At 42.7% G+C, this 16,375-nt stretch overlaps 1 protein-coding gene across 10 annotated transcripts in view; it reads right to left on the bottom strand.

Moving 5' to 3' along the window:
* The window catches only part of RALGAPA2 (Ral GTPase activating protein catalytic subunit alpha 2), a 270,104-nt gene that overhangs the window by 112,883 nt on the left and 140,846 nt on the right, over positions 1 to 16,375 (bottom strand). For all 10 annotated transcript variants that reach the window (XR_008686475.2, XR_008686472.2, XR_016039170.1 and 7 more), the window contains 4 exons: positions 13,612 to 13,740; positions 7,965 to 8,090; positions 6,843 to 6,901; positions 1,385 to 1,493 (listed from right to left, as the gene is read on the bottom strand). Coding sequence is in view for 7 of the 10 variants with exons in the window: in XM_055430686.2 (XP_055286661.2) it covers positions 1,385 to 1,493; positions 6,843 to 6,901; positions 7,965 to 8,090; positions 13,612 to 13,740 (423 nt within the window). In the remaining 3 variants the exon portion in view is untranslated. The remainder of the gene's footprint in view (positions 1 to 1,384; positions 1,494 to 6,842; positions 6,902 to 7,964; positions 8,091 to 13,611; positions 13,741 to 16,375) is intronic.

The following is a 16,375-nucleotide window of genomic DNA, read 5'->3' as shown; positions in this document are numbered from 1 at the left end:
GATCCCTACTGCTCCTTCCCTGGTCAGACCCTGGGCCGCACTGCAGCCACAACCCATGAGCCGGGGCAGAAAGGTTCGTCACTAAATCTGTGTCCTGTCCAGGGAGACCTTTGGATTTGCCTCTCAGCTACTTCCACACCTGGAGTGCCCGGCTGCACAAAGCAGACATCAGCTGACCAGAGGGCCACAGAAATAACCAGAGAAGTCGAGCACCTCAGTGACGAAGCACAGGATGGGAAGGGAAAGGTGATCAGTTCAGCTTCTGCACAATGGGTGCTGACTGCCCTCTCCCGACAGGCACAAGGAAACGTGGTTGAGAGCACGGGGCCCCGGGGGCTCCATGGCCTCCTCTGGCCACCCAGGCCTCCTGCCACCTGACCCTCATGGTCTCTGTCCACTCCTCAGACACTCTGGCTTACTTCTGCCCCAGGGCCTTTGCACCTGCTCCTTGCTCTGTCTAGGACACTCGGCTCCCAGGTCTGCATTCGGCAGGTGCTGCCATGTCTTGCAGGTCACAGCCAGAGATGTCATCTCCCCACGAGGCCACCAAGCCCACACCCCTCCAGCTCTTCTGTTTCCTCCTCCTCCCCCGCTGAAACTTCTATGTGGCCTTAAGGGCTAAGAGCCAATCCTTTCTGTGTGTTTGCTAGTTCTTCTGTGTGTTCATCTTCCTGCATCTTGTTCTCCATCATATTCCTAATGCCCCGCACAGCCCCATGGAGGGGGTCTGAGGGCACAATGGAACGTGCGGAGAGTGGGCCCCAGGGCGGTCCTGTTGCCTCCCACTGGGCAAGTCACACAGTAGAAACACGAGGCAGGTGTGGCTCTGTCATCTCAACCAGAGACAGACAAGGTGACGACAGTGAAGTGAGGGACACAGCAGACAAGACGAGCTACGAGGGCAGAGAGGTGTGAGAGACGGGGGGTGGACGGCAGAGAGAAGCCACTAAGGCGTGCTCTGCTGAGCTGAGCAGGGACAAGCGGGACAGTTTCCTTCCAGGCGGCGGGCCCAGGATGCCAGGCACTAAGGCTACGGAGGCCTTCAAGGGGGAAGGTGTCACCAGCAGGCGGAAAGCGGCGGGACGTAGGGATGAAATACTTCCCTGACCCTCTCATTAGCACGTGGTCACGGGAGCCAGCCCTGGGCCAGTTTTCCTGAAGCTCAGGTGGCGGATGGCCAGAAGCAAACACCCAGGGGGGAAGCAGTCGTTGGCAGCCCTGCCCGGTACCCTCACAGAATGTTCCACGTGGCTTTCAGAGAAAGAATTTTTGCATCAAAACCCTCTGTAACATAGGGGGAAACAGGGATGGTGCTAATTCAACCTACAACAGGTTGACTATCTGAGACACTTGATGTCAAACACACACGATGAACTGACAGTACCTTCAAAGTGACACCAATGACGTTGACGGCCTCTTGCAGCTGAGGGTGGCTTGTGCCCTGTGCCAGCTCCTCACAGATCCAGATCCCAAGGGAGCAGATGGCAATGCACCTTTTGGAAAAGACGGAAAAGGAAGAAATCCATTGTGAAGAGATGCATTTTCTTGGTATTTGTCAATGACAAGATACTTTAAACTTTGTTTACAAAGTCACAAAAGTTGTAGCTACATTAACAAAAGATCTTCTTGAGAAAAAAAGATAAGGTTCCCTCAACAGACTGGTTTTCTGGTTAGTAATTATATACTTAATGAAATACTTGGTGTATTTTCTGTGAATTGTCACAGTACATGTATCGCTTATTTTTGCTGGAACTAATTTTTGTATCACATTTTATGGTTTCAGGATATTTCTGAGGAAGAATCAAAAACATGAATCTTAGAAAACTGTTGGAAATTGAATTTATAATTGCTTTCCATGCAATAAAATACACAACATCTACCACAAACAGGAGACAAATCCTGTATTTCATCATAAAGTATACCTGAGCACAACTTTCAAAGTTCAGTTTCACTGTTACTTCTTTTAAACAATGTGTTAAGACACTATATTCTTCAAGTTGTATACTCTTTTAAAAATTACCTTTCTCAATTATAAACAAGATTGGGTAATAATTATCTTTGGAATTGATAAGCCCTACTATCTTTTACAATGATCAAAAAGTCACATTCCTCTTAATGTTTCCTGAAGGCACATATATGTAATTTAAATGCTCGTGCCAACGCCCCCTCCCCACCCCCCACCCCCGCAACCTGCTCCCTTTCTGAACAAAAAGGGGCTCCAAACCTCTGCTTGGAACCAGAAGCTTGCTGTAATGTGTGCATGCTGCTCTCTGTAGTAAGAGGCCACACCCAGTGCCAATCAAATCGGACACAGTGCCTGGCCCTGCATACTGAGTGCTCCTTTGTGCTCAAAATAATTCAGCAACTAAAATCCATCTCTTTTGAGGTTTTAAAACCACTGCACTTCACGAGCATCTTACCTCTTCTGATCAGAATGGAATAAGTGCTTCAGAACAAACGAATTAAAATACCCCTTGATAAACATGTCACCTTCTACCACTGGGTAAAAGCTGTGCTTTTCCATTGCTTACAAGGTGTGTGCTGGGACTTTCTTTTCTCAGGTGCCAGCATTAGACAGGAGCTCCACGCTTTCCTGACTGTCTAGAACTGTCTACATCTCCTTCTCCTCTTGCCTAATTCCTATACCTATTCTCAGACTAGAAACTGTACTTTGCATCTTACTTTGCAGCCTTCCCCAGGTATTCTACATTCTACCCCAAGCCTCTTTATCTTCCCTCAGACTAACTCAGACTCTGATTGTTCAATTCCCTACAATCTGTACAACTTGGAATTATGCCCTACATCATATTTTTACCATTTTAAGAGCTGTTCTTCCTTTCCATGCATGTATGTACATATAAATGTGTGTGTGTATTCTTTTTTTTATGACCCATTAACCTACTTGTTAAATGTAATTTGCTAAGAGCAGAGACCTCTCATTTCTAGGAACACCTGCATCTCTCTGTAACTATTAGCCTTGCACCATGGAGAACACAGTGACCCGTAAAATGGTTTTATAACCTAAGCGACTCTCACCTGCCTTGAGTTCTAAGCCACACTCATTTTTAACAGCTCTTTCTGATCTTTGCTTGCTTTGAGATCCTTCATTTAACATTCCCATTTAGCATCTTCCTATTCTTTTACACTCGTAGTGACTCCTCATGTTCTCTGTATTCTGAGGATGTCCTTTGTGATTGTGAAGGTTTGTCTACCAAGACATTTTTTAAGCTCACGGCAGTATCGTCTTACTCACAATCTGTATTCCAATACACTCTCTTAATACTGTTTGCTGTCATGCCATCTCATCCCACTCCAACTTTTATAATGAAACTCCTTACTACTTTTCTTAACTTTTCTGAATTACTATCGCCCACAATTACAACTATATTCTCTCTTAATTCTCTTCTATTTGAAATCTTGCTCATATTTTTAGTCTGCTTCCTTCTCTACACTTATATGGCTCTAATTTCACTGCTTAACTCCTTTTACACACAACTAAGAAAGACTGGAGATGGCAATAGTGAATATTGACATTTTAGCAACCAGTGAACTAAAATGGACTAGAATGGGTGAACTTAACTCAGATGACCCTTATATCTACTACTGTAGGCAAGAATCCCTTAGAAGAAATGGAGCAGCCATAATAGTCAACAAAACGGTCTGAAATGCAGTACATGGATGCAATGTCAAAAATGACAGAATGATCTCTGTTCGTTTCCAAGGTAAACCATTCAACATCACAGTAATCCAAGTCTAAGCCCCAATCAGTAATGGTGAAGAAGCTGAAGTTGAATAGTTCTATGAAGACCTACAAGATCTTCTAGAACTAACACCCAGAAAAGATGTCCTTTGCATTATAGGGGACTACAATACAAAAGTAGTAAGTCAATAGACACCTGGAATAACAGGGACATTTGGCCTTGGAGCACGGAATGAAGCAGGGCAAACTAACAGAGTTTGGTCAAGAGAACGCACTGGTCAGAGCAAACACTGTTTTCCAACAACACAAGAGAAGACTCTACACATGGACATCACCAGATGGTCAACACCAAAATCAGATTGATTATATTCTTTGCTGTTCAAGCTGGATTTAGAAAAGGCAGAGGAACCAGAGATCAAATTGCCAACATCCATCAGATAATCGAAAAAGCAAGAGAGTTACAGAAAAACATCTACTTCTGCTTTATTGACTATGCCAAAGCCTTTGACTGTGTAAATCACAACAAACTGTGGAAAATTCTTCAAGAGATGGGAATACCAGACCACCTGACCTGCCTCTTGAGAAATGTGTATGCAGATCAGGAAGCAACAATTAGAACCAGACATGGAGAAACAGACTGGTTCCAAATCGGGAAAGGAGTACATCAAAGCTGTATATTATCATCCTGCTCATTTAATTTACATGCAGAGTAGATCAATTGAAATGCCGGGCTGGATGAAGCACAAGCTGGAATCAAGACTGCCAGGAGAAATATTAATAACCTCAGATATGCAGATGACAATACCCTCATGGCAGAAAGCAAAGAAGAACTAAAGAGCCTCTTGATGAAAGTGAATGAGGAGAGTGAAAAAGTTGGCTTAAAACTCAACATTCAGAAAATGAAGATCACAGCATCTAATCCCATCATGTCATGGCAAACAGATGGGGAAACAATGGAAACAGTGAGAGAGTTTATTTTGGGGGCTCCAAAATCACTGCAGATGGTGACTGCAGCCATGAAATTAAAAGACGCTTGCTCCTTGGAAGACAAGCTATGACCAACCTAGACAGCGTGTTAAAAAGCAGAGACAAAACTTTGCCAACAAAGGTCCATCTAATCAAAGCTATGGTTTTTCCAGTGGTCATGTATGAATGTGAGAGTTGGACTATAAAGAAAGCTGACCACCAAAGAATTGATGCTTTTGAACTGTGGTGTTGGAGAAGACTCTTGAGAGTCCCTTGGACTGCAAGGAGATCCAGCCAGTCCATTCTAAAGGAAATCAGTCCTGAATATTCATTGGAAGGACTGATGCCGAAGCTAAGACTCCAATACTCTGGCCACCTAATGCGAAGAGTTGACTGATTGGAAAAGACCCCAATGCTGGGAAAGATTGAAGGCGGGAGGAGAAGGGGACGATAGAAGATGAGATGGTTGGATGGCATCACCGACTCGATGGACATGAGTTTGAATAAGCTCTGGGAGTTGGTGATGACAGGGAAGCCTGGCATGCTGTAGTCCATGGGGTCGCAAAGAGTAGGACACGACTGAGAGACTGAACTGTACTGAAGAAAGACTGACCATATTATTCACATTTCTATTCCACATTTCAGTTCAGTTCAGTCACTCAGTCGTGTCCGACTCTTTGTGACCCCATGAATCACAGCACGCCAGGTCTTCCTGTCCATCACCAACTCCTGGAGTTCACTCAAACTCATGTCCATTGAGTTGGTGATGCCATCCAGCCATCTCATTCTCTGTCGTCCCCTTCTCATCCTGCCCCCAATCCCTCCCAGCATCAGAGTCTTTTCCAATGAGTCAACTCTTCACATGAGGTGGCCAAAGTATTGGAGCTTCAGCTTTAGCATCAGTCCTTCCAACGAACACCCAGGACTGATCGCCTTTAGAACGGACTGGTTGGATCTCCTTGCAGTCCAAGGGACTCTCAAGAGTCTTCTCCAACACCACAGTTCAAAAGCATTAATTCTTTGGCATTCAGCTTTCTTCACAGTCCAACTCTCACATCCATACATGACCACAGGAAAAACCACAGCCTTGATTAGATGGACCTTTGTTGGCTAAAAGGTCTTGTAGGTCTTCACAGAATTGTTCAACTTCAGCCTCTTTAGCATTACTGGTTGGGGCATAGGCTTGGATTACTGTAATATTGAATGGTTTGCCTTGGAAACGAACAGAGATCATTCTGTCGTTTTTTACTGCATTTCGGACTCTTTTGTTGACCATGATGGCTACTCCATTTCTTTTAAGGGATTCCTGCCCACAGTAGTAGATATAATGGTCATCTGAGTTAAATTCACCCATTCCAGTCCATTTTAGTTCACTGATTCCTAGAATGTCCACGTTCACTCTTGGCTTGACCACTTCCAATTTGCCTTGATTCATGGACCTAAAATTCCACATTTTAGCTTGACAGAAATTTGCCTTTCTATACTAAAGGAAAAGAGAGAAAGATGGTATTGTCAAGACTTGCTGAAGGTTTGAATGTAGCAGGTAAAGGAGAAATCATGATCTTCCCAAGTTTCTGGGTGACACATACTGAGATGAAGCCTGAGACAGTGAGGCTCTGGTGAAGACAGCAGACTCAAGGCTTCAGTTATGGCTGTGTTCAGTTTAGATGTATTGGGACATCCAAATTGAGGCTTAAGCAGTCAGTTCCATATATAAACCTGAATATATAAGGGGCTAGAAGAAGGAGCCAGGAAAATAAATTCAGTTTCATCGGCAAGCAGATGGTGAATGATGTTGGTGAATGACGTTGCTGAATGTCTCCCAGGGCACAGAACCACTGCTGAGTAAAAATCACTACCCTATACATACACTGTTTTTATAAGCTTTGGTTTATCTTTCCATTTTCTTCCACGTTAAAAATATCAGGGAATATACCCACATATTCACAATTTTGCTTTTTATTACAGAGCAGGTGGCATAATCTTCTGTACTTTACACTTTTCACTTAATAACGTCACCTCTTAAAAAAAGTGATAAATGATACCCCCCCAACATAACTCGTATCATACTTCTCAGTCTGAAAGTAAAGTGAAAAGAAGGTATTTTTTAACACTGAGTTCACGTGAATGTGTATCTTAAAATTCTGAACGAGTTCACCTTTCATGTAACATTTACCTTGCACACTCACTTGGTTCCTCTGTGGCATTCTTCAGTAAAATACTTATGAGGTAGTGCTAAAAACACAAAATGAAGGAAAATAAAAACCTTGCTTAGTAGTTGACTTCCCACATGTTCCGTCCATGTTTTAAGGCAGTCTGGGGCCACTGAAGGACTGAGGGGGGCAGAGTCCCCAATCAGGGAAACCTGGGGAAGGACACAGAGGGCCTGAGGAAGCGGCATGGTGGTCTCAGATGGGGGAGGGCTCCCCGGGATCTAAAGCCCACTAAAGAAGAGCGTTTCTGTGTGCACAGCAAAAACTGAGCAGAGCAAATGATTCTTCCTGGGCTTCCCCGGTGGCTCAGAGGTAAAGATTCTGCCTGCAATGCAAGAGATCCAGGTTTGATCCCTAGGTCAGGAAGATCCCCTGGAGGAGGACATGGCAACCCACTCTAGTATTCTTGCCTGGAGAATCCCATGGACAGAGGAGCCCAGCATAGTCCATGGGGTCACAAAAAGCTGGACATGGCTAAAGTGACTGAGCACGCACATGTGCATAGGAAAAAAAAATCTCAGTTTTCTTTTTACCTGGATTATATACTGTACACTGAATTACATATTATTCATGTGTACTATAGATCCACAAATTGATTGATTGATTTGAAAACCATTTTTGATTGCTCCAAAGTCAGCCGAGGAAAAAATCAGCTTTATTCTCCAAGGAATAATTTAGAACTTCAAATATTAGTAGTACTTAATCAGGCCAATAATGGGATTGAATATTTCAATTATTTCTTATAAATTCATTTGATGCACAAATGCAGCCTAATTAAACTAATAAAATTATTACAAAGAATGCTTCATTACAAAATTATGATCCCCAGGGATGATAAACAGATCTAAGAAAAAATACCCACAGAACCTAACCATCAGTTACAACTGCAGCACACTCTGTATTGAGCTCCTTTAATCCCAAAAAACTAGTGTTCTTAAAAAAAACAACTACTGATACATCTAAACGACTAAGCAAAATATTCAGGGATAAGCAGCACAGAGCTTAATAATGGAAAAGGCAACCACAGAACCACACAGCTCGAGTGAGAAGATGCTAACCTGAGATTCCGTCATGGCATCACGTACCTTGACATCTTCTCCTGTGGCGACTTCAGCAACTTCAGGCACCGGCTGCCGCAGGGGAATCTCACGGTAGGTGTTTGGAAAGCAGACCAGAGACCCGAGAATGGTGAGGGCTTCCGAACGAGGAGCCTGCACACAGGAATGGGGAGTGAGACACACACTGGCCTTTTTGTTAGAAACATTAGACAAGCAACAACATGTTTTACTTTGCCATGACTTCGAGACAGCTCTGCTGGGGCAGCGGTCTCAGGGATGAAGTCACTATATGTTTACTGTTTTACTACATGTTTTAAATACAAAGATTTTAAATGACTAACAGCAAACTGTTCAGATTTGCTGAAGTCGGTCAGGAGCTCACAGCTTCTTGTTACACGACCCACCAGTCACCATCCAGGCCTGGTCTCCCCTGACCCCTCATGGCAGGGGATGTGGCCAACAGCTCCCATGCTCCAGAGAGCCCTTCCATCACTCAGACACCTTAGTGGGTTGCAGAGGGGGCCTGACAGTCCCTGTGCTTGAACTCCTCTTTTCTCAGGATCTGGACTCCGGGGTGCTGAGCCCAGTTCTCGGCCATCTCCCTTCCTAGATCTACACTCACTTCTCCAGGACATCCAGACCTCAGGCTTTAAATGCCTCCTCCATGTGGCTGACTCTCCACCACCATCTCTCCGTAGCCCAGGCTTCCTTCCTGAGTCCACATGTGTAGACCTGACAGTGTGTCCACTGTCTCTGCTCGGGGTCCAGAAGGCATCTCACCCCAACAGGCTCACCCGCGCCATGGGGTCCTGTGATTGTGTGACGCCACCTGCCTCCAGTACGGCCTTCTCCTCTGCTGCTCTTCCTCTATTTTCATATTAACAAAATTTCTAAATGTAAGTGTCAAAAATGTGATATCCATGGACCCAGCACCTAGACTCAAGATGTTACCACTCGTGCCTCATTCATTTTTCATTTCAAAATTAAAATTTGTTTAAAACTTTCCACTTTTGGGACTTCCCTGGCGGTCCAGTGGTTAAGAATCTGCCTTCCACATAGAAAGAACATACCTCAACATAATAAAAGCCAAAATTATGATAAATCCGAAGCAAACATAATCCTCAGTGGTGAAAAATGGAAAGCATTTCCCCTGAAGTCAGGAACAAGACAACGGTACTCACTCTCACCACTACTATTCAACATAGTTTTGGAATTTTTAGCCACAGCAATCAGAGAAGAAAAAGAAATAAAAGGAATCCAGATGGAAAAGAAGAAGCAAAACTCTCACTGTTTTCAGATGACACAATCCTTTACATAGAAAACCCTAAAGACACCACCAGAAAATTACTAAAGCTAATCAATGAACATAGTAAAGTTACAGGATATAAAATTAACACACAGAAATCCCTTGCATTCCTATACACTAACAATGAGAAAACAGAAAGAGAAATTAAGGAAACAATCCCATCCACCATTGCAATGAAAAGAATAAAATACATAGGAATAAATTTACCTAAAGAAACAAAAGACCTATATATAGAAAGCTATAAAACACTGATGAAAGAAATCAAAGATGACACACATAAATGGAAAAATATACCACGTTCATGCATCAGAAGAATTCAACATAGTGAAAATGAGTATACTACCCAAAGCAATCTATAGATTCAATGCAATCCCTATCAAGCTACCAATAGTATTTTTCATAGAACTAGAACAAATAATTTCACAGTTTGTATGGAAACACAGAAAACCTCGAATAGCCAAAACAATCTTGAGAAAGAAGAATGGAATTGAAGGAATCAACATGCCTGACCTCACACTATACTACAAAGCTACAGTCATCAAGACAGTACGGTACTGACACAAAGAAAAAATATGGATCAATGGAAGAAAATAGAAAGCCCAGAGATAAATCCAGGCACCTATGGACACCTTATTTTTGACAAAGGAGGCAAAAATATACAACAGAGAAAAGACAATCTCTTTAACAAGTGGTGCTGGGAAAACTGGTCAACCACTTGTAAAAGAATGAGACTAGAACACTTTCTAACACCACACACAAAAAGAAACTCAAAATGGATTAGAGATCTAAATGTAAGACCAGAAACTATAGAACTCCAAGAAGAAAACATTGGCAGAACACTCTCTGACATAAATCAGAGCAAGATTCTCTGTGACCCACCTCCCAGAGTAATGTAAATAAAAGCAAAAATAAACAAATGGGACCCCAATTAAACTTAAAAACTTTGGTACAACAAAGGAAACTATAAGCAAGGTGAAAAGAAAGCCTTCAGAATGGGAGAAAATAACGGCAAATGAAGCAACTGACAAAACAATTAACCTCAAAAATATACAAGAAGCTCATGCAGCTCAATACCAGAAAAATAAACGACCCAATCAAAAAACTGGGCCAAAGAACTAAACAGACATTTCTCCAAAGAAGACATACAGATGGCTAACAAACACATGAAAAGATGCTCAACATTCCTCATTATCAGAGAAATGCAAATCAAAACCACAATAAGGTACCATCTCACGCAGTCAGAATGGCTGCTATCAAAAAGTCTGCAAACAATAAATGCTAGAGAGGGTGTGGAGAAAAGTGAACCCTCTTACATTGTTGGTAGGAATGCAAACTAGTACAGCCACTATGGAGAACAGTGTGGAGATTCCTTAAAAGACTGGAAACAGAACTTCCATATGACCCAGCAATCCCACTGCTGGGAATACACTGAGGAAACCAGAATTGAAAGAGACACATGTACCCCAGTGTTCATCACAGCACTGTTTACAATAGCTAGACCATGGAAGCAACCTAGATGTCCACTGGCAGACAAATGGATAAGAAAGGTGTGGTACATATACACAATGGAATATTACTCAGATATTAAGAAGAACACATTTGAGTCAGTTCTAATGAGGTGGATGAAACTGGAGCCTATTACGCAGAGTGAAGTAAGTCAGAAAGAAAAAAACCAATACAGTATATTAACGCATATATATGGAATTTAGAAAGATGGTAACAATGACCCTACACTTGGGACAGCAAAAGAGACACAGATGTAAAGAACAGACTTTTGGACTCTGTAGGAGAAGGTGAGGTTGGGACGATTTGAGAGAATAGCATTGAAACAAGTGTATTACCATATGTGAAACAGATGACCAGTCCAAGTTTGATGCATGAAACAGGGCACTCAAAGTCAGTGCACTGGGACAACCCAGAGGGATGGGAGAGGGAGAGGAGTTTGGGACCAGGGGACACAGGTACACCCATGGCTGATTCATGTCAATGCATGGCAAAAATCACCACAATACTGTAAAGTAATTAGCCTCCATTGAAATAAATAAATTAATTTTTAAAAAAGAATCTGCCTTCCAAATCAGGGGGTGCAGGTTCGATCCCTGGTCGGGGAGCTAAGACCCCACATGCCTTGTGGCCAAAAATACCAAAACAGAAGCAATATTGTAACAAATTCAATAAAGGCTTAAAAAATGGGCCATATTAAAAATAAAAAAACTTTTAAAAAAGTTTCTACTTTCAATAAAGCAAATTCAAGACACTGTGTCATTCCCCCTTTGTAACCTCCAGAGGGAACAGTTGACTTGTGTTAACTCAAAATTTTGACTGAGCAGCTGCGGCCCCATCCAAACACCTCTCACTGGTTCCCTTATGATTTTAAACCTCAAGTTTAAACTAACACTGTGGTGGTGGTGGTGGTTTAGCCGCTAAGTCATGTCCAACTTTTCACTACCCCATGGACTGTAGCCCACCAGGCTCCTCTGTCCATGAGATTTTCCAGGCAAGAATACTGGAGTGGGGTGCCATTTCCTTCTTCAGGGCACCTTCCCAATCCAGGGATTGAACCTGCATCTCCTGAATTGCAGGTGGTTTCCCGCATTGCATATGGATTCTTTACCAACGGAGTAACCATCTTACCTGTTATTAATAAACTGCAGTGATTCAGAGCAATTTGAAGAAGTACTGTCTCTTTATGCAATGTAACTCTTACATTCACATTCTCATATTTTCTCTCTTTCTCTTTAAAAAATGTTTTGGAAGGCTACTTTAATAACTCATCTAGCCAAAAGATAAATTTTCACTGAGAATAACCATCATGCATGAAATTATCACTAGAAAGGGCACCTGCATTTTCACAGGAAACTCTCAGAACAAGTAAGTAAAATTTCAATAATGTATGATTTTTCTTTCTCTATCCTCTTTTTCCAATGCTTTTTTTTTTTTAAAGCTTTTCAATTTTTTTCCAAAGATTTTTCAATGCTGATTTGAATGATAAAAAATAAATTAGGAGATTCTTAGCGAATGATTATCCTATAATCTTTTTCAGAAATAAGTATGAAAAGTTGTCACAATCTTTACCAAAAAAAGTTAAATTCAACATTTTCCTTCCATCTTTCCACTCATCCTTCCCTTTTGCTCTCATCTCTCTTCCCTCCCCTTTGCTTTTTAATTTATCCCTATATGAAAAATTTCATGAAAGTGCCAGCATGAAACACCAGTGATACAAAGTATTAAGAAACAATTTAATTTAAAATCCAGGACTGGAATTTGAATGTGCCCTGAGAAAAAGAAATAAGGAGAATGAAAAAGTAACAACGTATCGAAAAAAAACTTAGGTAGCTTGGTACTCACATTGATTTTAATACCAGTTCATGACTGCTGCTGATGCTGCTGCTAAGTCGCTTCAGTCATGTAAAACAAATTTATTTACACCATTTGAATTGAATTACACCAACTCTCTGCAACCCCATGGACTGTAGCCTAGAGGGCTCCTCTGTCCATTGGATTTTCCAGACAAGGGTACTGGAGTGGGTTGCCATTTCCTTCTCCAGGGGATCTTCCTGACCTAAGGATCGAACTCAGGTCTCCCACATTGCAGGCAGACACTTTACCATCTGAGCCACCAGGATAGCCATTTGAAGAGGGGAAAAATAGGTCTGGACAGGTAACAGCCATACAGAACACAGATGTATACAGAGTGCAGATGTGAAAGCCTTTAAACTAAGATAAGAGTGTTCACTCAAAGGCATTAATACCTTGCCCTAATAATAACAGTATTAGGAGGTAAACATTGAAGTTACAAATAAATTCTTTTCGTAGCCCTTAATGCTCATATAGTCCACTAGCTTCTAATTTTTTAGTATAAGAATTCTGCCTGAGTTTTAAGCCATATGAATAAAAAGATACATATCAATTTTTCAGTTAAAGATTTTAAAGTTCTAAGTTTATATTTTAAGAACATATTTTCTACTAGACTTACAATAACTAAGACTTAATAACAGAGGAAAGCTTCATTGAGTATGTACACTTAAGATTCTCCCTTGACCACAGACGTCCATGTCTGCTCCACCATTTACCGAAAAATGCTAATGAGATTCTAGGAGGTGAGTCCTGCTTCTCACCGTGCAAATGTGCTGAGATATTAGTGAGGATATGATTTCTCACACTCTGGCCTTTTGATGAAACGCCTTTCCACCACCAGCATGTCATCTTATCCTACAATTTCACACATCAGCTGCCAGGGCATCTACCCGAGAGCCCGGTTTCACGTTGCACTAATGAGTCAACACCTGTTAGGAGTGGAGAAATCTGAACCTTGTTAGCCACTGGGAAGCCTCCTGGGAGCCGGGTGTTGAGCATTGTCACACTCACCGCCAGCGTGTCTGCACTGAGGACCCTGCCAGCAGCCGTGATGAAGTCCCCCACGAGCATGGAGAAGCCAGGCAAACCCAGGGAGAAGAAGCGGGGCGGGCAGTGCCTTATGATGGTATTTAGGATATCCTAGAAGGGGAGAGAAGAAAACAGCACTGTAACTTTCAAAACCACAGTTCCAAAGTCATCAGTTCATCTGTACATATGACTGGGCTCAGTTTCAGCTGTGTCTGACCCTTTACAACACTATGGACTGTAGCCCGCCAGGCTACTCTGTCCATGGCATTTTTCTGGCAAGAATACTGCAGTGGGTTACCGTGCTCTCCTCCAGGGGATCTCCCCGACCCAGAGATCGAATCCATGTCTTCCCGTGACTTCTGCATTGCAGGTGGAGTCTTTACAGCTGAGCCACCAGGGAAGCCTGGTACATAAGGCTGTTCTGTTCTGTTCTGTTCAGTCGCTCAGTCGTGTCCGACTCTTTGCGACCCCGTGGACTGTAGCCTACCAGGCTTCTCCATCCATGGGATTCTCCAGGCAAGAATACTGGAGTGGGTTACCATTTCCTTCTCCAGGGGATCTTCCCGACCCAGGGATCGAACCCAGGTCTCCCGCTTTGGAGGCAGACGCGTTAACCTCTGAGCCACCAGGGAAGCCCAGTACATAAGGCTACTGTGTGATTATTTAAGGGAACACAGACTCATGGGACTTTTTCAGAGAGAAAGGTTCTAGGAGATGAGTTAGTCCAGAGGTACTGTATTCATTTTACAGGTAAGAGAATGGAGATGCTAAACCATTCATAGGGTGATTTGTCTAAGATCTAAATCGTGGCATTGAGACCAGACGCGTTTGCCTTTTTCATGCAGAGGCAAGCTCCCTGGTTGAGCTACAGGCGTGTTTGTGTGTGTTGTGTGTTAGTTGCTCAGTTGTGTCTGACTCTATGTGACTCCGTGGACTGTAGTCCACCAATCTTCTCTGTCCATGGGATTCAGCAGGCAAGAAGACTACAGTGGATTGCCATGCCATCCTCCAGGGGATCTTCCTGACCCAGGGATTGAACCTGGGTCTCCTGCATTGCAGGCAGACCCTTTATAATCTGATGAGTGTGGAAGTAGATAAATATATGAAACCTGCAAGCAGCTGTCAATTCTCAACTTCTTCAGTTCACGAAAGTCAAAGCACACTCTTCTATGACAAACTCCTTAAGTCAGCAGAGTTGGAAACTTCACTCCTTGGGTGACTGCAAGAGTGAAACAGTGGGAGTGGAGGGGGTATGGGGTTCTGCTGGGATGGATCACATGGTGGGCAGTGCTCTGGGTAGAAGTGGATGGTGAGGCAGCTGTGCCCGGTGCAGCGAGTGGACGATCTCCCCCAGACAACAGGCCTCTCACTGGTGGGTGGCCAGCTGGCCTCTGCCTGCCAGCTCTGTTCTGAGACTGACACTCCATTCCAGCCCATGGCAGACCGCTGCTCCCTTCCTGGATGGCATTCCTGCCATCCACGGCTGGGCCACATCTCTGAAGCCATCTGTGTGAGTGTTTGTGTGCAAAGAGGATTAGTAAGAAAACCACAAACTGTTTTCATGCTGTTCAAGGCCAAGTGCATTCATCAAAGGTACTGAAGTGCTACAGGTATGTGACTTGCACTTACATAACCTAGAACTAGTCCCCAAAAGTAGGAGTAAGAAGAAAAACACACCAAAAAACGTCCCTCAAACCTTCCTCAAATTTCAGGGTGGCTATTTGAAAATCCTTAAGATAATCCCAATTTAACTCGATTAAATTAGAGTAAAGGAGTAGCAATGTGCTACATCCTAACAGGTTAAGTCCTTTATAATAAAAATAACCTCAGTGAAAAACTTGTAATGGTAAAAGAAAATTTTCCTGTGTTCACAAAACATTTTTCTATGGTTTCTTCCTTACACAGTCAGCTCACTGTCTACAAATCATTATGTTTATGTCCTTTAAAAATGACTGTGCAGTGCCTACTCTATTAAAACTCTTATATGGCAAATTACTTCACAACTACTAATGCAAGGTTTTAGCATTTCAGCAGACATTTTCCTATACTGAAAAATAGAGAGATCAAACAGATAAATAAGCAGATAAAACGGAGAAAGGAAGGAGGAAAGAAAAACCCGAACCATGCTTCTCCTGGGTTAATGTTTAAACCTGCTGTAATCACGTCCTTTGATACATTTCAGTGTCCACATTAGCCAAGGCAAACATTCTAGGAGCTGAGCAGATGGACACTGCAGTTTAGAAAGTGTGTGGTCAACTCTCGCTCCAGGAGCGGAACAAAAGATCCACCTTTTTCATAATGAAACCTCTGATTAATGCCCTGGGCTCCTTACCACACACCTGTAATTACTCACAGAGGTACTCTGCACTGGGCCTCGTCAAGGGGTATCAGACATCAAGGCCTCGGGGAGCAGATGGAAGCGCTCTTCTGTTGACATCTGCTGCCACGAAAGGATTCGTGCAAACCTGGCTTGCAAGGTAGCAGAATGCCATGCATGGGAAGATTAATAATGCAAACAACCATGATGTTAACTTGGTTAGGTTTGCCTTCATTCCATCTGTTGAGAGGAGGAACTGAGCCTTGATCCATGTGGATTTTTAACATCTTTAGCACATACTTAAATCACAGATTTTTTTTTTTAAACCACTGGAATTGAGAGGTTTAATTTTAAAAAAGGGTTTTCTGGGATGAGTTTATGGGAATTAGGAACAAAATCCTTTAACAAGCTAAAGCCAGAATTTATACA

The sequence above is a fragment of the Moschus berezovskii genome, chromosome 15, assembly GCF_049115385.1.
Source record: "Moschus berezovskii isolate FMDL1 chromosome 15, NW_MosBer_1.0, whole genome shotgun sequence".
NCBI classification, from domain to species: Eukaryota; Metazoa; Chordata; class Mammalia; order Artiodactyla; family Moschidae; genus Moschus; species Moschus berezovskii.
The sequence above is the reverse complement of the archived record's forward strand: the minus strand, read 5'-3'. Positions and strand labels throughout refer to the sequence as shown.